The sequence below is a fragment of the Erinaceus europaeus genome, unplaced genomic scaffold (genome assembly GCF_950295315.1).
Source record: "Erinaceus europaeus unplaced genomic scaffold, mEriEur2.1 scaffold_811, whole genome shotgun sequence".
In the NCBI taxonomy this organism is placed as follows: domain Eukaryota; kingdom Metazoa; phylum Chordata; class Mammalia; order Eulipotyphla; family Erinaceidae; genus Erinaceus; species Erinaceus europaeus.
Window position 1 is genome coordinate 16,065 of NW_026648051.1, and position 18,519 is coordinate 34,583.

The 18,519-nt window shown below is 39.3% G+C and overlaps 1 protein-coding gene across 1 annotated transcript in view; it reads right to left on the reverse strand.

Moving 5' to 3' along the window:
* Positions 1-18,519, reverse strand: part of LOC107523616 (beclin 1-associated autophagy-related key regulator) — a 41,748-nt gene that overhangs the window by 15,752 nt on the left and 7,477 nt on the right. The window contains exons 2-3 of the mRNA XM_060184679.1: positions 9,450-9,512; positions 4,978-5,020 (exon numbers count right to left, since the gene is read on the reverse strand). Coding sequence (XP_060040662.1) covers positions 4,978-5,020; positions 9,450-9,512 — 106 coding nt within the window. The remainder of the gene's footprint in view (positions 1-4,977; positions 5,021-9,449; positions 9,513-18,519) is intronic.

Consider the following 18,519-nt stretch of genomic DNA (forward strand, 5'->3'; position numbering starts at 1 on the left):
GACTTAAAGTGAAAGGATGGAAAACTATCATTCAAGCCAATGGCCCACAAAAAAGGGCAGGAACAGCTATTCTCATATCTGACATGATAGACTTTAAAATACATAAGATTAAAAAAGATAGGAATGGACACTACTTAATGCTCAGAGGATCAGTCAATCAAGAGGACTTAACAATTATTAACATCTATGCACCCAATGAGAAGCCATCTAAATACATCAAACTTCTACTGAAAGAGCTACAGCAATATATTAACAGTAACACAATCATAGTAGGAGACTTCAACACCCCACTATCTCAACTTGACAGATCATCCAGGAAGAAAATCAGTAAAGACATAAGGGAGCTAAATGAAGAGATACATAAACTAGAACTATTGGACATTTTCAGAGTCATTCATCCCAAGAAACTGGAATACACATTTTACTCAAATCCACATGGATCATTCTCAAGGATAGACCATATGTTAGGCCACAAAGACAGCATCAGCCTATTCAAGAGCACTGAAATCATCCCAAGCATCTTCTCAGACCACAGTGGAATTAAACTAACACTTAACAATCAACAAAAGATTAGTAACAGTGCCAAAATGTGGAAGCTAAACAGTACACTTCTTAACAACTTCTGGGTCAAAGAGGAAATCAAGGAAGAAATCAAAATGTTTCGAGAGTTCAATGAAAATGAAGACAAAAGCTATCAAAATATTTGGGACACAGCTAAAGCAGTCCTAAGAGGGAAGTTCATAGCTATACAAGCACACATTAGGAAACAAGAAAAGGCACAAATAAACAGCCTGATTGCACATCTTAAAGACCTAGAAGAAGAACAACAAAGGAAACCTAAAGCAACCAGAAGGAGAGAAATTACTAAAGTTAGGGCAGAAATAAATAACATTGAGAATAGGAAAACCATACAAAAGATCAATGAAAGTAAATGTTGGTTCTTCGAAAGAGTAAACAAAATCGACAAACCTTTAGCCAGACTCACAAAACAAAAAAGGGAGAAGACCCAAATAAATCGGATAGTAAATGAAAGAGGAGATATCACAACAGACACTGCAGAAATTCAACATATCATGCGAGGCTTCTATGAACAACTATATGCCACCAAGTTAGAGAACCTGGAAGAAATGGATGATTTCCTAGATACCTACCAACTTCCAAAACTAAGTAAAGAGGAAGTGGATAACATGAACAGGCCCATCACAGCTAATGAAATTGAAACAGTTATCAAAAATCTTCCCAAAAATAAAAGTCCTGGACCAGATGGTTTTACAAATGAATTCTACAAAACTTTCAAAGAAGAACTAATACCTCTACTTTTAAAAGTCTTCCAGAAGATTGAAGACACTGGAATACTCCCTGCCAGCTTCTATGAAGCCAACATCACCCTGATACCAAAAGCAGACAGGGACACAACCAAAAAAGAAAACTAGATCGTTCATCATGACCAAGTGGGGTTTATCCCAGGCATGCAAGGTTGGTTTAATATACGTAAATCAATCAATGTGATCCACCACATCAACAAAAGCAAGACCAAAAACCACATGGTCATATCAATAGATGCAGAGAAAGCCTTTGACAATATACAACATCCCTTTATGATCAAAACACTACAAAAAATAGGAATAGATGGAAAATTCCTGAAGATAGTGGAGTCTATATATAGCAAACCTACAGCCAACATCATACTCAATGGTGAAAAACTGGAAGCATTTCCCCTCAGATCAGGTACTAGACAGGGCTGCCCACTATCACCATTACTATTCAACATAGTGTTGGAAGTTCTTGCCATAGCAATCAGGCAGGAGCAAGGAATTAAAGGAATACAGATTGGAAGAGAAGAAGTCAAACTCTCCTTATTTGCAGATGACATGATAATATACATGGAAAAACCTAAGGAATCCAGCAAGAAGCTTTTGGAAATCATCAGGCAATACAGTAATGTGTCAGGCTACAAAATTAACATTCAAAAGTCAGTGGCATTCCTCTATGCAAACACTAAGTTAGAAGAAATTGAAATCCAGAAATCAGTTCCTTTTTCTATAGCAACAAAAACAATAAAATATCTAGGAGTAAACCTAACCAAAGAAGTGAAAGACTTGTATACTGAAAATTATGAGTCACTACTCAAAGAAATTGAAAAAGACACAAAGAAGTGGAAAGATATTCCATGCTCATGGGTTGGAAGAATTAACATCATCAAAATGAATATATTACCCAGAGCCATCTACAAATTTAATGCTATCCCCATCAAGATCCCAAGCACATTTTTTAGGAGAATAGAACAAATGCTACAAATGTTTATCTGGAACCAGAAAAGACCTAGAATTGCCAAAACAATCTTGAGAAAAAAGAACAGAACCGGAGGCATCACACTGCCAGATCTCAAACTATATTATAGGGCCATTGTCATCAAAACTGCTTGGTACTGGAACATGAACAGACACACTGACCAGTGGAATAGAACTGAGAGCCCAGAAATGAGGCCCCACACCTATGGACATCTAATCTTTGACAAAGGGGCCCAGACTATTACATGGGGAAAGCAGAGTCTCTTCAACAAATGGTGTTGGAAACAATGGGTTGAAACATGCAGAAGAATGAAGCTGAATCACTGTATTTCACCACATACAAAAGTAAATTCCAAGTGGATCAAGGACTTGGATGTTAGACCAGAAACTATCAGATACTTAGAGGAAAATATTGGAAGAACTTTTTTCCGCATAAATTTTAAAGACATTTTCAATGAAACGAATCCAATTACAAGGAAGACTAAGGCAAGTATAAACCTATGGGACTACATCAAATTAAAAAGCTTCTTCACAGCAAAAGAAACCACTACCCAAATCAAGAGACCCCTCACAGAATGGGAGAAGATCTTTACATGCCATACATCAGATAAGAGTTTAATAACCAACATATATAAAGAGCTTGCCAGACTCAACAACAAGACAACAAATAACCCCATCCAAAAATGGGGGGAGGAATTGGACAGAATATTCACCACAGAAGAGATCCAAAAGCCTGAGAAACACATGAAAAAATGCTCCAAGTCTCTGATTGTCAGAGAAATGCAAATCAAGACAACAATGAGATATCACTTCACTCCTGTGAGAATGTCACACATCAGAAAAGGTAACAGCAGCAAATGCTGGAGAGGATGTGGGGTCAAAGGAACCCTCCTGCAGTGCTGGTGGGAATGTCAATTGGTCCAACCTCTGTGGAGAACAGTCTGGAGAACTCTCAGAAGGCTAGAAATGGACCTACCCTATGACCCTGCAATTCCCCTCCTGGGGATATATCCTAAGGAACCCAACACATCCATCCAAAAAGATCTGTGTACACATATGTTCTTGGCAGCACAATTTGTAATAGCCAAAACCTGGAAGCAACCCAGGTGTCCAACAACAGATGAGTGGCTGAGCAAGTTGTGGTATATATACACAATGGAATACTACTCAGCTGTAAAAAATGGTGACTTCACCGTTTTCAGCCGATCTTGGATGGACCTTGAAAAAATCATGTTGAGTGAAATAAGTCAGAAACAGAAGGATGAATATGGGATGATCTCACTCTCAGGCCGAAGTTGAAAAACAAGATTAGAAAAGAAAATACAAGTTGAACCTGAAATGGAATTGGTGTATTACACCAAAGTAAAAGACTCTGGGGTGGGTGGGTGGGTGGGGAGAATACAGGTCCATGAAAAATGATGAATGAAATAGTGGGGGTTGTATTGCTAAATGGGAATCTGGGGAATGTTATGCATGTAAAAAAAAAAAAAAAAAGAAGTAGAAACGCAAAGCAGAAATTGACTGAGTTTGGAGTATGGCACCAAAGTAAGAAAGCAGAAGTATACTAGAGTTTGCAGTGAGTACCTCCCTAATACTTCCTCTCCACTTTTCCAAGCTTTGGGTCCATGATTGCTCAACAATTTGTTTGGCTTTGTATGTTAACTCTCTTTTCAGTCACCAGGTTCCAGGTGTCAGCAGGATGCCGGCCAGACTTCCCTGGATTGAAGACACCACCAATGTGTCCTGGAGCTCAGCTTCCCCAGAGACCCATCCTACTAGGGAAAGAGAGAGGCAGACTGGGAGTATGGACCGACCAGTCAACGCCCATGTTCAGCGAGGAAGCAATTACAGAAGCCAGACCTTCTACCTTCTGCAACCCTCAATGACCCTGGGTCCATGCTCCCAGAGGGATAGAGAATGGGAAAGCTATCGGGGGAGGGGGTGGGATATGGAGATTGGGCGGTGGGAATTGTGTGGAGTTGTACCCCTCCTACCCTATGGTTTTGTTAATTAATCCTTTCTTAAATAAAAAAAAAAAAAAAAAAAAAAGAACACACACTCATAGTCATCACTCGGATGTGTTAATGTTCTGGGTCGTTTTTGTTTTTTTTTGATAGACAAAGGCAGTGGGCAGGGGGGGGGCATACATCACAGCACTCGTTTCCTCCAATGTGGGAGCCAGACTTGAACCTGTACAGTACATATAGCAAAATAAACAGGCACAGGAGCAAGTGAGCTATTTTGCTAGCCGTATCACAAATAATCTTTCAATACAGTTGAACAAGGCGAGGAGTAGAAGGCTAAGCTCCACAGAGTTCAAAACATAAGGCCAAGTTATAGTCAGCCTTCCATATACATGGGTTACATACAACATTCCCAGTTGGCTGAATCTGTGAATACAGAGCTGGCAGACAGTGAATAAAAGAGTTAACAAACTCTTTATTTTCATATGCTGTCCTCAATCCCCCCCCCCCCGCGCCCTACTGCAAGTCTTCCCCCCACATATGAGGCCCAAACTACAAATATTTACAAACATTTCAAATAGAGAACTTCTCAAAAGTGGGGGAGGGGGGGAATAGAGAAAAAGTAAGCTTAAAAGTAAGCTTAACTTCCAAATAATTTTTCAAGCTCTACCAAATAAAAAGCACAGCATAAAGAATACAATTTGAGTCTTCTTACAGCTTACCAACTGATCTGTTATCCACTTTCCTTCCATAGCTCTTAACACTCTGTATGGAGAAAACACATAGATATAAAGCATAAGTCATAAAATCTTACACAATTCGATAACCTCAAACATGTTTTTTTTTTTTTTTTTTTTTTTAACCAGAGCACTGTTCAGCTCTAGCTTCTGGTGGTGGTGGGGGGACTGAACCTGGGACTTTGGAGCCTTAGGTATAAGAGGCTCTTTTCATAACCATTATGCTATCTAACCCCACCCCGTTTTGAGAAATGGCTAACAACACTAGAACTTCGGCATTTAGAAGCGTTTTCAGGGCTGGGTGGCTGCGTACTCTATAAAGTACACACATTATAATGAGAAGGACCTAGGTTCCAGTCCCCAGTCCCCACCTATAGGGAGTTTTATGGGCAGTGGAGTAGGCTGCAGGCACTTCTCTTTTTCTCTCCTCTATTTGTCTCTATCTCTTTTAATATATCTATATATACCACCTATCTACAGCCCCATCACTAACCCTGGTGGCAAAAAAAAAAATTGTTTTCCAAGTTCTCCATTCTCTACAACTTTTTTCATACCTCCTTCCTTTACATTTCCAACATTACCCTGAGTCTTTCTATAAATGTTCACAGGAAACTTCCAGAACAACCAGACACTTTCCCCCTTAGTCGCAGCAAGAATTTTCATCAGTCATAATTAATAATGAAAGGTACAGTAACTCATAATTAATAATGAAAGGTACAGTAACTCAAGATACAAAATGATTTCTAGAATAAAGTTGTAAAAAAGTTACCTACAGAATTAAGTATTCTATGAGAAAAAAATTAAGTTTCTGTGACTGATTAAATTAGAGAAAAGACTGGGTTAGGGGTTAGATGGGGCCACACCTAGTTAAGTGCACACACTGTAGTGTGCAATGACCCAAGTTTAAGCCTCTAATCCCCAGCTGCAGGGGGAAAGCTTCACAAGTGATGAAGCAGGGCTGCAGGTGTTTCTGTCTCTTTCTCTCTCTCTCTGCATCTCCTCTCTCAATTTCTCTCTGCCTCTATCCAATAATAAAGATAGAAAGAGAGAGGAAGAGAGAGGGAGGGGGGAAGGAGGGGGGGAGAGAGAAAGAGAGAAGATTGAGTTAAATAAAATCAAGCAGTTTCCTTTAATGCAGTGTCTTGGAAAATTAATCTATAGAGAAGGTAGGTTGATTATTCTTTTTTTAAAAATATTTATTTCCTTTTGTTGCCCTTGTTTTTTTATTGTTGTAGTTATTGTTGTTGTTATTGATGTTGTCACTGTTGGATAAGACAGAGAGAATGGAGAAAGGAGGGGAAGACAGACAACGGGAGAGAAAGACAGACACCTGCAAACCTGCTTCACTGCTTGTGAAGTGACTCCCCTGCAAGTGGGGAGCTGGGGGCTCGAACTGGGAATCTTAGGCCGGTCCTTGTGCTTTGTGCCACGTGCGCTTAACCTACTGCGCTATTGCCCGACTCCCAGGTTGATTATTCTTAATAGCTGAGTAGTATTCCATTGTGTATATATACCACAACTTTCTCAACCATTTATCTGTTGTTGGGTACCTGGGTTGCTTCCAGGTTTTGACTAGTACAAATTGTGCTGCTATGAACATAGGTGTACACATATATTTAATGGAATACTACTCAGCTATTAAGAATAATGAGTCCACCTTCTCCAATCCATCTTGGATGGAGCTAGAAGGAATTATGTTAAGTGAGATAAGTCAGGAAGACAAAGATGAGTGTGGGATGATCCCACTCATAAACAGAAGTTGAGAAAGAAGAACAGAAAGAGAAAAGCAAAGCAGAATCTGACTCAGTTTGGAGTACTGCACCAAAGTAAAAAAACTGGGTGGAGAGCGAGGATAGATTTTTAGCTTCCTTATAGGGGGGTGGGGGTAGGGACACAGATCTTTGGTGGTGGGAATGGTGTTAATATACACTCCTATTAACTTATAGTCTTATAAATCACAACTTAATCAATATGTGAGGGGAAATGAATTGAATGTCTCAAACTTTTTAATGCATAGACTCAGACTTTTGATGCATAGTTCTGAGTATATATTCCTTCAATCTAAGCACTTTTAAGGTTTCAAATTAATAACCTGATTAAATTCTAACAGTTGGCTTAAATTGTTAGTACATTTTGTGGTCCGGGAGGTAGTTCAGTGGATAAAGCATTGGACTCTCAAGCATGGGGTCCTGAGTTCAATCCCTGGCAACATATGTACCAGAGGTATGTCTGTTTCTTCTCAGTCTCCTCCTTTCTCATTAATAAATAAAATATTAGAAAAAACTGTTAATACATTTCTAATAATGGCTTTTTCTTTGAAATATTAAATCACCTAGTTTTAGACCAGGAGACCAGAAGCAACTGGTTATGTTACTATATATGACACAACTATATGTAAATAGCATTAAATGACATAAATCATGGTGAGGTCTTGTATGATACAGCAAATCCTAACAATGGGATTTTCAAAGTCAACCAAATTTCCAAATAACTTGGTTATAATAGCAACTATTTATTGCCTTCTTAAACCCTAAGACAGCAGGAACCTTCCCCATTCTCTGTAAAACCCATATTTCTCCCAGTCCTAGAACTTCTACAGCGGGGCTCGTTTTCTAGCACACTTCTTTCAACCCATACCAATTGATCCTGCATATTTAGATCTCAACCTAATCAATGCAACCAGTTTAATACGTTTCACTTCAGATTGTGTCCAGAGACGCCAAGCATGGGATGTCAATCCTTCAGCTCCATTACTCTGCCATCAAGTTGCAGATGCTACCATGATAACCAGACTTACAGAAGCCAGACTTTTCACCTTCTGCATGCCATAATGATTCTGGGTCCATACTCCCAAAGGGATAAAGCATAGGAACACTTTCAAGGGAGGGGGTGGGAAACAGAACTCTGGCAGTGGAAATTGTGTGGAATTGTACCCCTCTTATCTTAGACATTTTGTTATTTTTATTTTATTTTTTTTTATAAATAAATAAAAAGAAAATCAATCTTCTTGTGAATGTGTTAATCAAACATGAAGTGTGTCCAGAATAGTAACTGGCCAATATAAGTTAGAAGATTCTTTAGGACAGGTATTTTTTAATATTTTAAAATTTTAATTGAGAAAATGTCTTATAAGACTGTTGATATTTTAGGAGTATAATACCATACGTGCTCAAAATAAGTGTTACCCCAGTACCAAAGTGTCAGTCTCCCTTTGGGACATCGGGATTCCTTCCCCAGTTTTTCCCTCTCTCCTTAAGTCACTGCAGATCTGTGGACACAGAGTAAGGATTTATGTTTCACCTTTTCTGTTTATGTGCTTTCTTTTTAGTATCCCATATGTGAGTAAGATCATCTGATAGTTGTGTTTGTCTATAGGACAATTCTTTTTCCTCAATATTTATTTTTATTTTTATGATCGAGAGATGCGGAGAGAAGACTATAGTACTGCTCAGTTCTGGTTTATGGTGGTGCTGGGGACTAAATCAGGGACCTTGGAGCCTCAGGCATGAAGGTCTTTTGCCTAACCATTATGCTGTCTCCTCCAACCCCCACCCCACCCCTTTTTACTTTTCCCCCTAAAAATTTACTTATTGAGAGCAAGAGTCAGAGAATTACTCTGGCATATGCAGTGTCAGGAACCAAACTTAGAACCTCATACCTGCAAGCTGAACACTCTACTGATGTCTTACCTCCTGGGCACTAGGATAATTTCTGCCTCCCCCAGCCGCCCCCCCGCCCCCAATCATTTTATTAGTGGTAGCAAGTTAATGGTTTTACTGTTGACACATGGGGCCAGTTTCTTATCACTCCATCATAGGTGTCACAGAACACTCTCAACCTAGGTCTTTTTCTATCATCATGTACCAGGATCTCAACACCCTCTCCAACTCTTCCTTCTCTTCCCCCGAGTGCTTTGCTTTGGTGCAATTAGAATAGTTCTTAAATTCAGGGAATGAGAAATTCATCAGGTCTACTTGTTAGTAACTCATTCTTGGGTCATCCTCAATGCTTTCTGAATCAGCACTTCTAAGGACTGGGCATCACAATCTGCATTTTTATCAATTACCTCAGTTAATGAATTTTGATGTAGGTAATATGCAGAACATACTTAGTGAAAACTGATTAAGAAGAAATGTAATGTCCTAAAGGAACCACTATCACTTATTTAAGCCAATAACCCATTTGCTACCTGTCAATTACAAGGGTCAAGAATTTTATTCATTCAGTTAGTTAGTCACTGAACGCAAAATTGTGTACCATGTACTGGGTCTGGTCCTGGGTAGTTTTTAGAAGTAGCTCTCCTATTTTGCTTCTCCAAGATGTACTATGCTCTTCTGTACTTCAAGATTACATCTTAAGTAAACTCACAGTTTATCTATCTGCATACTACAGCTCGGAATTTAGCCGTGTGTTAACTAGATAACCTCTACAAATGAAAAAGCAAAACGCAAACTTACTCTTTTTGAAATTCTTCTTGCTTGCTCTTAAGTTGGTTTAACCTTTCCTTTTTGTCTACAAACCTGCAAGAAAAAAAAGGTTAAATGCTTTATTTAATGTTCATTTTCTCTGCATATAGAAATGTCATGGTTCTGAAAGTAAGTGGTCCACATTATCTCAATGGCGTGCATGAAACTAGCTGCCTGTCATTTGCTCATTTTAAAATGAACTTTGAATTCTCAGCTTTAAAATTATTTCTTAAGCTCATAAAGTATGTGTATGGATGCCAACCCCAGGTTAAATTATATTCTAAAACAGAAATATCTGAGCATTAAAATGAATCTGAATTCAGGTTTCTACTGCAAAGATGATTTTCATCATTAAGATGAAATTGTTTAAGATTTTATTTATGAGCAAGATAGGAGGAGAGAGAAAGAACCAGACATCACTCTGGCACATGTGCTGCTGGGGATCGAACTAGAGAGTCCAAAGCTTTATCACTGTGCCACCTCTCAGACCACTCTAAATTGATTCTTTATGATTTTTAAAGTATAATATTTCCTCATTTTTATTATTCATCATTGTAGGCTAACAAGTTACTTAGTAAAAGTTATCAAAATGAAGGGGTATCACATTGCAGTTCATTTTTAAAAATGTTTTATTTATTTATTTTTAGTGAAAAAGGGATACAGAGAGAAAGATACACAGAGAGAGCTACCAGAGCACTGCTCAGCTTACCGTGGTGCTGGGGACTGAACCTGGGACTTTGGAGCCTCAGGTTTGAAAGTCTTTCGCATAACCATTATGCTGTCTCCCCAGCCCTACAGTTCATTTTCTTTCTCAGTCTTTGATCTAATCTTATCATTTTTCCTTGCTCCCCTTTCAGATTTAGTTTGCCTTCTCTTTTTTAAATTTTGGTTGAAAGTGGGAACATAAATCATCAATTTTAAGCTTTTCTTCTGTCCTAATATAAGCATATAAAGTTACACACTTTCCTTCTAAAGCATTTCATGTTATTTTCAGAACTCCTAATTTCCCATAAGGTTCCTTCTTTGACCCCTAAGTTATTTATCAAAGTACAGTTTAATGGAAGATAACTAACAGTGTCATTCAATGAGCAAACCTCCCTTGATGCTAACTAAACATTTTGAAGGAAATAACAATACCACATGACGTAGGTGTGATATGGTAGAGTTCAAGAACAGCTGTCTCATGAATTGCTAATCTAAACAAAAACAATTTAACAGGATCCAGGTACTCTACGAATTCCTTCCTTGAAACCATCTAGATGGAGTAATCTCTCTAAACAGCTATTTTTATAACCTCATGTTTGAATACAACCAAAGATATGTACTTCTACCTTATTGGAAAATGCAGATTTAGAACATTATAGAGTTCCACTGAGTAGCAGCAGTACAGGAGCTAGATAGGTGGTGACTTCTTTTTTTTTTTAAATTTCTTTATTGGGGGATTAATGGTTTACATTTGACAGTAAATACAATAGTTTGTACATGCATAACATCTCCCAATTTTCCACATAACAATACAGCCCCCACTAGGTCCTCTGCCATCCTTTTGGACCTGTACCCCCCCCCGGCCCCGCCCACCCAACCACCCCAGAGTCTTTTACTTTGGTACAATACACCAAAAGTGGTGACTTCTTAATATAGCATGAGGAAACTCAGAAATCAATGTGGAATGTTGACACACTTATTAATCCATTACTTTAAAAAAATATTTATTTATTTATTTATTCCCTTTTGTTGCCCTTGTTTTATTGTTGTAGTTATTATTGTTGCTATTATTGATGTCGTCATCGTTGTTGGATAGGACAGAGAGAAATGGAGAGAGGAGGGGAGACAGAGAGGAGGAGAGAAAGACAGACACCTGCAGACCTTCTTCATCGCTTGTGAAGTGACTCTCCTGCAGGTGGGGAGCCGGGGCTCAAACCGGGATCCTTACCCTGGTCCTTGCGCTTTGCGCCACCTGCACTTAACCCGCTGCGCTACCGCCCAACTCCCTAATCCATTAATTTATCCGACATTTACCACATACCAGTAACTAAAAGCAAAGCACCATCCAAAATAGTACGAAATCTAATTATCTTATTCTGTAGCTGATTGCAATCTTGGACCTATTACCTGCTATAACAAAAAGAAGGAGGAAGGGGAGGAGGAGGAGAAGAAACTAATGTGGTATTTACTTCTGCTTCACCAAGGCAATGTGGTGATTCATGCTCCAAGAAGCTGAGGAGATGATAAACTCACAAACCATGCAAACAGAAAGAAAAAGAAAAAGAAAAAGAAAGAAAGAAAGAGAAAGAAAGGAAGGAAGAAAATCTAGCACAGAGAATAAAATTTTGCTTTTAGAGGCTATAAAAGGTCTTGGGGCCTGGGTAGTAGTGCAGAGGGTTAAGCACACATGGCGCAAAGCTCAAGGATCTCTGTTCGAGTCTCCAGCTCCCCACCTGCATGGGGGGGGGGTCACTTCACCAGCGGTGAAGCAGGTCTGCAGGTATCTATGTTTCTCTCCCCTCTTTCTTCCCCTCCTCTCTCGATTTCTTTCTGTCCTATCCAACAACAAAAACAGCTATAATAATAACAACCACAACAAGGGCAACAACAAGGGCAACAACATGGGAAAAATAGCCTCCAGGAACAGTGGATCCATAGTGCTGGCACTGAGCCCAGGTGATAACCCTGGAGGCAAAAAAAAAAAAAAGTTCTCCTTTCAGACCTATATTCAAAATGTACTTTACATTAAGACATATTGGGGTGACAAACAGCTCTGTGTGCTCTGTGCTGAGGTGGTTGATGTTCTTAAGTATTTTCTTAAATGCACAGAAAGGCATAAATATATAGATTAAAACAACAGGAACAACAATAAGCAGAAGACATCAATCCCTACTGTAGCATACACTTTGTGAGTAATATCATCCTTCAGAAAGGAAATGAGAAATAGGAGGTGCTACCAAAGGCAAACAGCAGATGATCTATCTCATGGAATGTGGCTGGTCAGTGTTTCAACTGCTCACCAGCACATTCATCCTCTTGTTATTCCACAATCCTCTGCTTTTTCTCAATATGGTTTCCCAGAAGAAGAAACCAGCAGTTGTGATAGTCACACCAGACTTGACTAATAGTTTATCTTAAGGAGGGGACAGAAACACACTCTACTGCTTTTCAAGTTGGGTTTATCACACAAAATGGACTTTACCTTGTCCTATGTCAGAACATAGACCTATCTTGTTCTTTAACACAATTTCATTGAGTGAGTACATTACCTATATAGTTTACCAATAAACACTGTCATTGTTGTACAGACAGACTATGACCCACATAGTCAAGGACTGCCACCTCTCCAGATTCAAAGGAGGTCTCGAAACTTTACATCAGGCTCAACCTGACGCTGTTGACTGGCTGCGGAAGAAGGGCAAACGCTAGAAGAAGAAGCAGTGTTGCAAGAGGCTTGCATGGCTGAGGCCCCAGAGTTCCCAGGTTCAATTCCTGGCACCACCACATGCCAGTGCTGAGCAATGCACTGGTCTCTCTCCTTATGTAATAAATACAACCTTCATTTTTAAAAAAGTATTTTTCAAACGAATATCCTAGTGCACAAATTTTTATGTTTTTAAGTTTATGAGAAAGTTCTATAAATAAAATACTTATTTGCAAAATTCAGACAGCTGTTGTTAAATTTCCTCTGAATCATTTCTAATAAACTACAATTCCACCAACAGTGAGTAACAAAACCCATTTTCTCAACATTTCTCAAATGATGCACATGTTTTGGGTGGAGATAAATAGCATAATGATTATGCAAAAAGACTCTCATGCCTGAGGCTCCAAAGTCCCAGGTTCAATCCCCTGTGCCACCATAAACCAAAGTTGAGCAACGCTCTCGTAAAAAAAAAAAAAAAAAAAAAAAGGAAAGATATGCATGTTTTAATCTTTGTTAACCTAATCAGCCTCCTATCCTCCTCCCCAAAATAGTTCATAATTCATTTATTTGCCTTTAATTCACTATTTAAAATGTTCAGCTCCTTTTCTTACCTTACTGGCCACTTAGTTTATTGTTGCTTCTCTGTCTTTACCTTTTGTCCATTTTTCTACAGGTTTTTTTTTCTTTTAGGGTGATTTATAAAGGAAATTAGTCTTTTGTCATATATATTGAAATTATTCTTTCTCAGTCTCCTTTCTGATTACTTATATTTCTGCTCCATAGAATTTTCCAAACTATTATGCAGATCTATTCACCAACTTTTTTAGTATACTATATTACTATATATTATAATAAGTTTTGTGTTTTCTGAAAAGAACCTGAACATTGTGCACCATCACTTTTACACTACTTCTTATAACTCCTCTCTCAGTATACAAAATGCTTTTCGTTTTACCAGGGTCCTTCTTACATGCACGTGTATTATATGCATGTGTATACACATATGTATATATTTCCCTATAGAAGTTCTCCTTTAAATCGACTGACCACCAGTCTTCTTCTGTGGTAGAGAATGGGGGGCACTAGGAGAGGACGGTCACATGGTGCCCTAGTGGGACCCAACTGAGGTTCCTGAAGGAGCTTTGGAGGAGTCACGCCTATCTCACTGAGACTTGCTAAAGGAAGGAAGGCCTTACGGGCAGAGGAAATTTCAACCAGGTAGAAAGTTCATTCATCCTGCAGCAAAGTATTTCAACACACCAAATGGGTAACAGCACTGTTAGTGGGGCTATCAGTTAAGAGTGTGAGCCTCAAGCTAAAAGTTTGTGCAACCCAGGTTCAAGTCCAATCTCCACCACACTGAAGGAAGCAACGGTGCTGTGGTTTCTGTCCCTGATAAGATCGAGCGTGTTCAGATTGGTATGGCCCCAGACTGGTCTCTGTCTCTGTCACTCACTCACTCACTCACTCACTGTTTCTCTTTATCTAAAAAAAAAAAAAAAAAAAAAAGTGTGCAGCTCATTATTCCACATTGTTCTGTGGCCACAGATAACTGAGTATAAGTATGACTATTCAGGTAAGTCTGTTTTCCTGCTACTAGAAACAATACCAGGACAAGTAGTCTACTAAGCATTCACACTGTTAATTCTGTGCCAGGTAGAAACATAACATACTAGGCACTTCCTATGTCCCAAGCATACTAGTTTTCATAAAGTAAATCTAATCCCTCAATCTGCCTACCCAGTTCTTTCCTCCACTTTATCGGGTATTTATTTACTCTGTGCCTAGGACTATGGCAACAACAACAAAAAAAGTCTCAAAAAAACTACTGAAGTATTTTTTAAAAGATTTATTTATTCATGAGAGAGTGTGAGGAAGAGAGAGAGAACACCAGAGTGTCACTTGGGCATATGTGATGCTGAGGATTGAACTCGAGACCTCATACTTGAGGGTCCAATACTTTATTCATTAAAGGCCACGTACTACTAAAGTATTTTAAGATAAAGCAAAATATATGTAACTTCGTAAATATTCACACACGGACCTAAAACATCAAACTTTTTTTTCCCTCCAGGGTTATTGCTGGGCTCAGTGCCTGCACCATGAATCCACCGCTCCTGGAGGCCGTTTTTCCCCTTTTTGTTGCCCTTGTTGTTGTAGCCTCGTTGTGGTTATTATTATTGCCATTGTTGATGTTGTTCGTTGTTGGACAGGACAGAGAGAAATGGAGAGAGGAGGGGAAGACAGAGAGGGGGAGAGAAAGATAGACACCGGCAGACCTGCTTCACCCGTGGCCTGTGAAGCGACTCCCCTGCAGGTGGGGAGCCGGGGGCTCGAACCGGGATCCCTACGCGGGTTCCTGCGCTTTGCGCCACATGCGCTTAACTCACTGCGCCACCGCCTGACTTCCAACATCAAACATTTTAAACCAGTTAATCGCAAAGTCAGTCATGATAACAAAACTTGGAAACACCTTACTGTCCACTAGCAGGATGAATAGACAAAATAATACTATATATAAAACATCAAGAGGGGTCTGTGTGGTAATGCAGCGGGTTAAGCGCACATGGCGCAAAGCAAGGACTGGCATAAGGATCCCAGTTCGAGCCCCCATCTCCCCACCTGAAGGGGAATCACTTCACAGGCGCTGAGGCAGGTCTATCTTTCTCTCTTCCTCTCTGTCTTCCCCTCCTCTCTCCATTTCTCTGTCCTATCCACAACAACGACGGCATCAATAACAATAATAATTACAACAACAATAAAAAACAAGGGCAACAAAAGGGAAAATAAATAAATATTTAAAAAATTAAATACATTTACAAGTACACACATATGCACAGAAACAAAGCTGGAAACCAATCAATCAGTCAAATATTTAAAAAAAGAAAGAAAAAGAAGCAAGACTAGAAAGAAATGTAACAAAATATTACTAGTTATGAGAACATGAGTAAAATCTGTTTCCTTAAGGTAATTCCCTACTAGTCAAGTTTTTTTTTCCTTACAATAATATAGTTTTATAATCAGACCAAAATACCTCACGGTTCCAGGCTATGTCTCAGGAGTATGATCTCCATATCCCTGGATTCTTTTATTATCATTTTGTTTGTTTTATTGCCACCAAGGTTATTACTAGATGCCTGGATGATGAATCCATTGTTCATAGCTGTCATTAGTTTCCTCTCCTTCTTTTGTTTGATAGGAAAAAGAGGAATTGAGAGGGAAAGGGGAGAAAAAGAGAGACCTGCAGCACTGCTTCACCATTCTTGAAGCATCCCCCCTGCAGGTGGGGACCAGAGGCTTGAAACAGGATCCTTGTGCATAGTAATATGTGCACTGAACTTGGTGTGTCATTGCCCAGCCCCAGCCCTGGGCTCTATCTTTGCATCACAGAGTACACCAAAGTTAAAAACTGGTAGAACTCCATGATGGTGGTGCAGTAATATGTTATATACCTCTCTCTCTTGGAAAATATCAAGGGTGGGGTGGGCTGGGAGTGTAGGGGGGTTGTCAGTGGTATCATGCATGTATGAGGCCAGATTCAATCTGCAGAAACTTGTTTTTAAAAAGTTTCTTAAACACACCACCCCATCAACTAAAACTGCATATGCTTTCCCTTTAAGAATTATGTCGGGAGTTAGGCGGTAGCCCAGCGGGCAAAGCACAAGGACTGCCTAAGGCCTAAGGATCCCACTTGGAGCCCCCAGCTCCCCACCTGCAGAGGAGTCGCTTCACAAGTGGTGAAGCAAGTCTGCAGGTGTCTATCTTTCTCTCCCCCTGTCTCTCCCTCCTCTCTCCATTTCTCTCTGTCCTAACAACGATGACAACAATAAAAAAAAGGGCAACAAAAGGGAAAATAAATTTTTAAAAGGTTTATAAAAATAAATAATAATAGATTAAGAATTATGTCACTATAAAAACATATGTCTATAATCATACACGATACACTAAAAGTATCTGAAGTCCTTTTTTTAAACTTTATTATTTATTTATTTATTTATTTATTGGATAAAAACAGCCAGAAATCGAGAGGGTAGCAGAAGACAGAAAAGGAGAAAGAAAAGATCCCTGCAGTCCTGCAGGTAGGGACCAGGGGCTTGAACCTGGGTCCTTGAGCACTGTAATGTGTGTGCTTAACCAGGTGTGCCACCACCCAGTCCTCATAAGTATCTAAAGTTCTTAGGTCCCATAAGACAAGTTACGTTCTTTGGGTTCACTAAATCTAGGAAGGGAAAATAAGCATTAACAATCAAACCAGGTGAAGAAAATCTGCCAGCTCTGGCCTGGATGTAGGTTATGGGGAAAAGAGTTAATGATGATTTCTTTATTTAATTTTTTCTTTTTATTGTTTTTAATTAATTTTTTCATTTTTGAGAGATGCAGAGAGACACACACACAGAGAAACACCAGAGCACTGCTCAACTCTGGCTTATGGTGGTGCTGGGAGGATTGAACCTGCGACTTAGGAGCCTCAGGCATGAGAGTCTGTTTGCATAACCATTATGCTGTCTCCCCCACCCGAATTTTTCTTTCTTTTTTTTTTTTTAACACCAGACACAGCTCTGGCTTATGGTGGTGCAGGGGATTGAACCTGGGACTTTGGAGCATTAGGCATGAGAGTCTCTTTGCATAACCATTATGCTATCTAGCCCCACCCTAGTTTTTCATTTATGTCTACCAGAGCACTGCTCAGCTCTGGCCTATTATGGCAAACACTAGAAGAAGAATGGTACAGGGGATTGAATATGGGACTTTGAAGCCTCAGGCATGAGTCTCTTTGCATAACCATTATGCTATCTACCCCCACCCTAGCTTTTTTATTTCTACAAGAGCACTGCTCAACTCTGTGGTTTATTATGGTACAGGGGACTGAACCTGGGATTTTCAAGCCTCAGGCATGACAGCCTCTTTGCATATGCTATCTACTCCCACCCAATAATGATTTCTTAAAGATAAGTCAGTGAACATTTATTAGTGATTTACAAAATTATGAGATAATAGGAGAAGGGCAAATGCTAGAAGAAGTCAGTGAACTAAGGTGGCTATGATTAGGAGGATGGGTACAGAATTTTGGTGCAATGTGGAACTACACCCTATAAATCTTATAATGCAGCAAACCACTATTGAATCACTAGCAGAAAAAAATAAGTAAAAAGAAAGAAGCAAAAAAAACAGCTTAAATAAACATTTGAAAGCAGATATGCCTAGGGAATCAAGCATAGCTATCCACTTCATCTAAACTGAGATGGCTAAGTAACTATTTCTTTTAAAAGAGAGGGGGTATTTACTTATTTATGAGAGGATAAAGTGGGGAGTAGAGGTGCAGAACATCACTCTGGCACATGTAACAAAAAGGGATCTGGAGTTGCACACTTTATCCACTGTGTTGCCTCTCAGGCTACAAAGTATTTCTTGAATTAGGATTCTACCAAGTAAGAATACCAACTATCACAGTTCAGGGGTGGAACAGAGGATTAAATATTGGACTCTCAAGCATGAGGTCCTGTGTTCAATCCCTGGCAGCATGTGTACCAGAGTGATACTTAAGTCTTGGTCTCTCTCTCTCTCCACCTACCTCTCTCATTAATAAACAAATTAAAAAAAAAACAACCTAGGTATCAAATCAAAATCCCCCCCCCCCTTTTTTTGGCC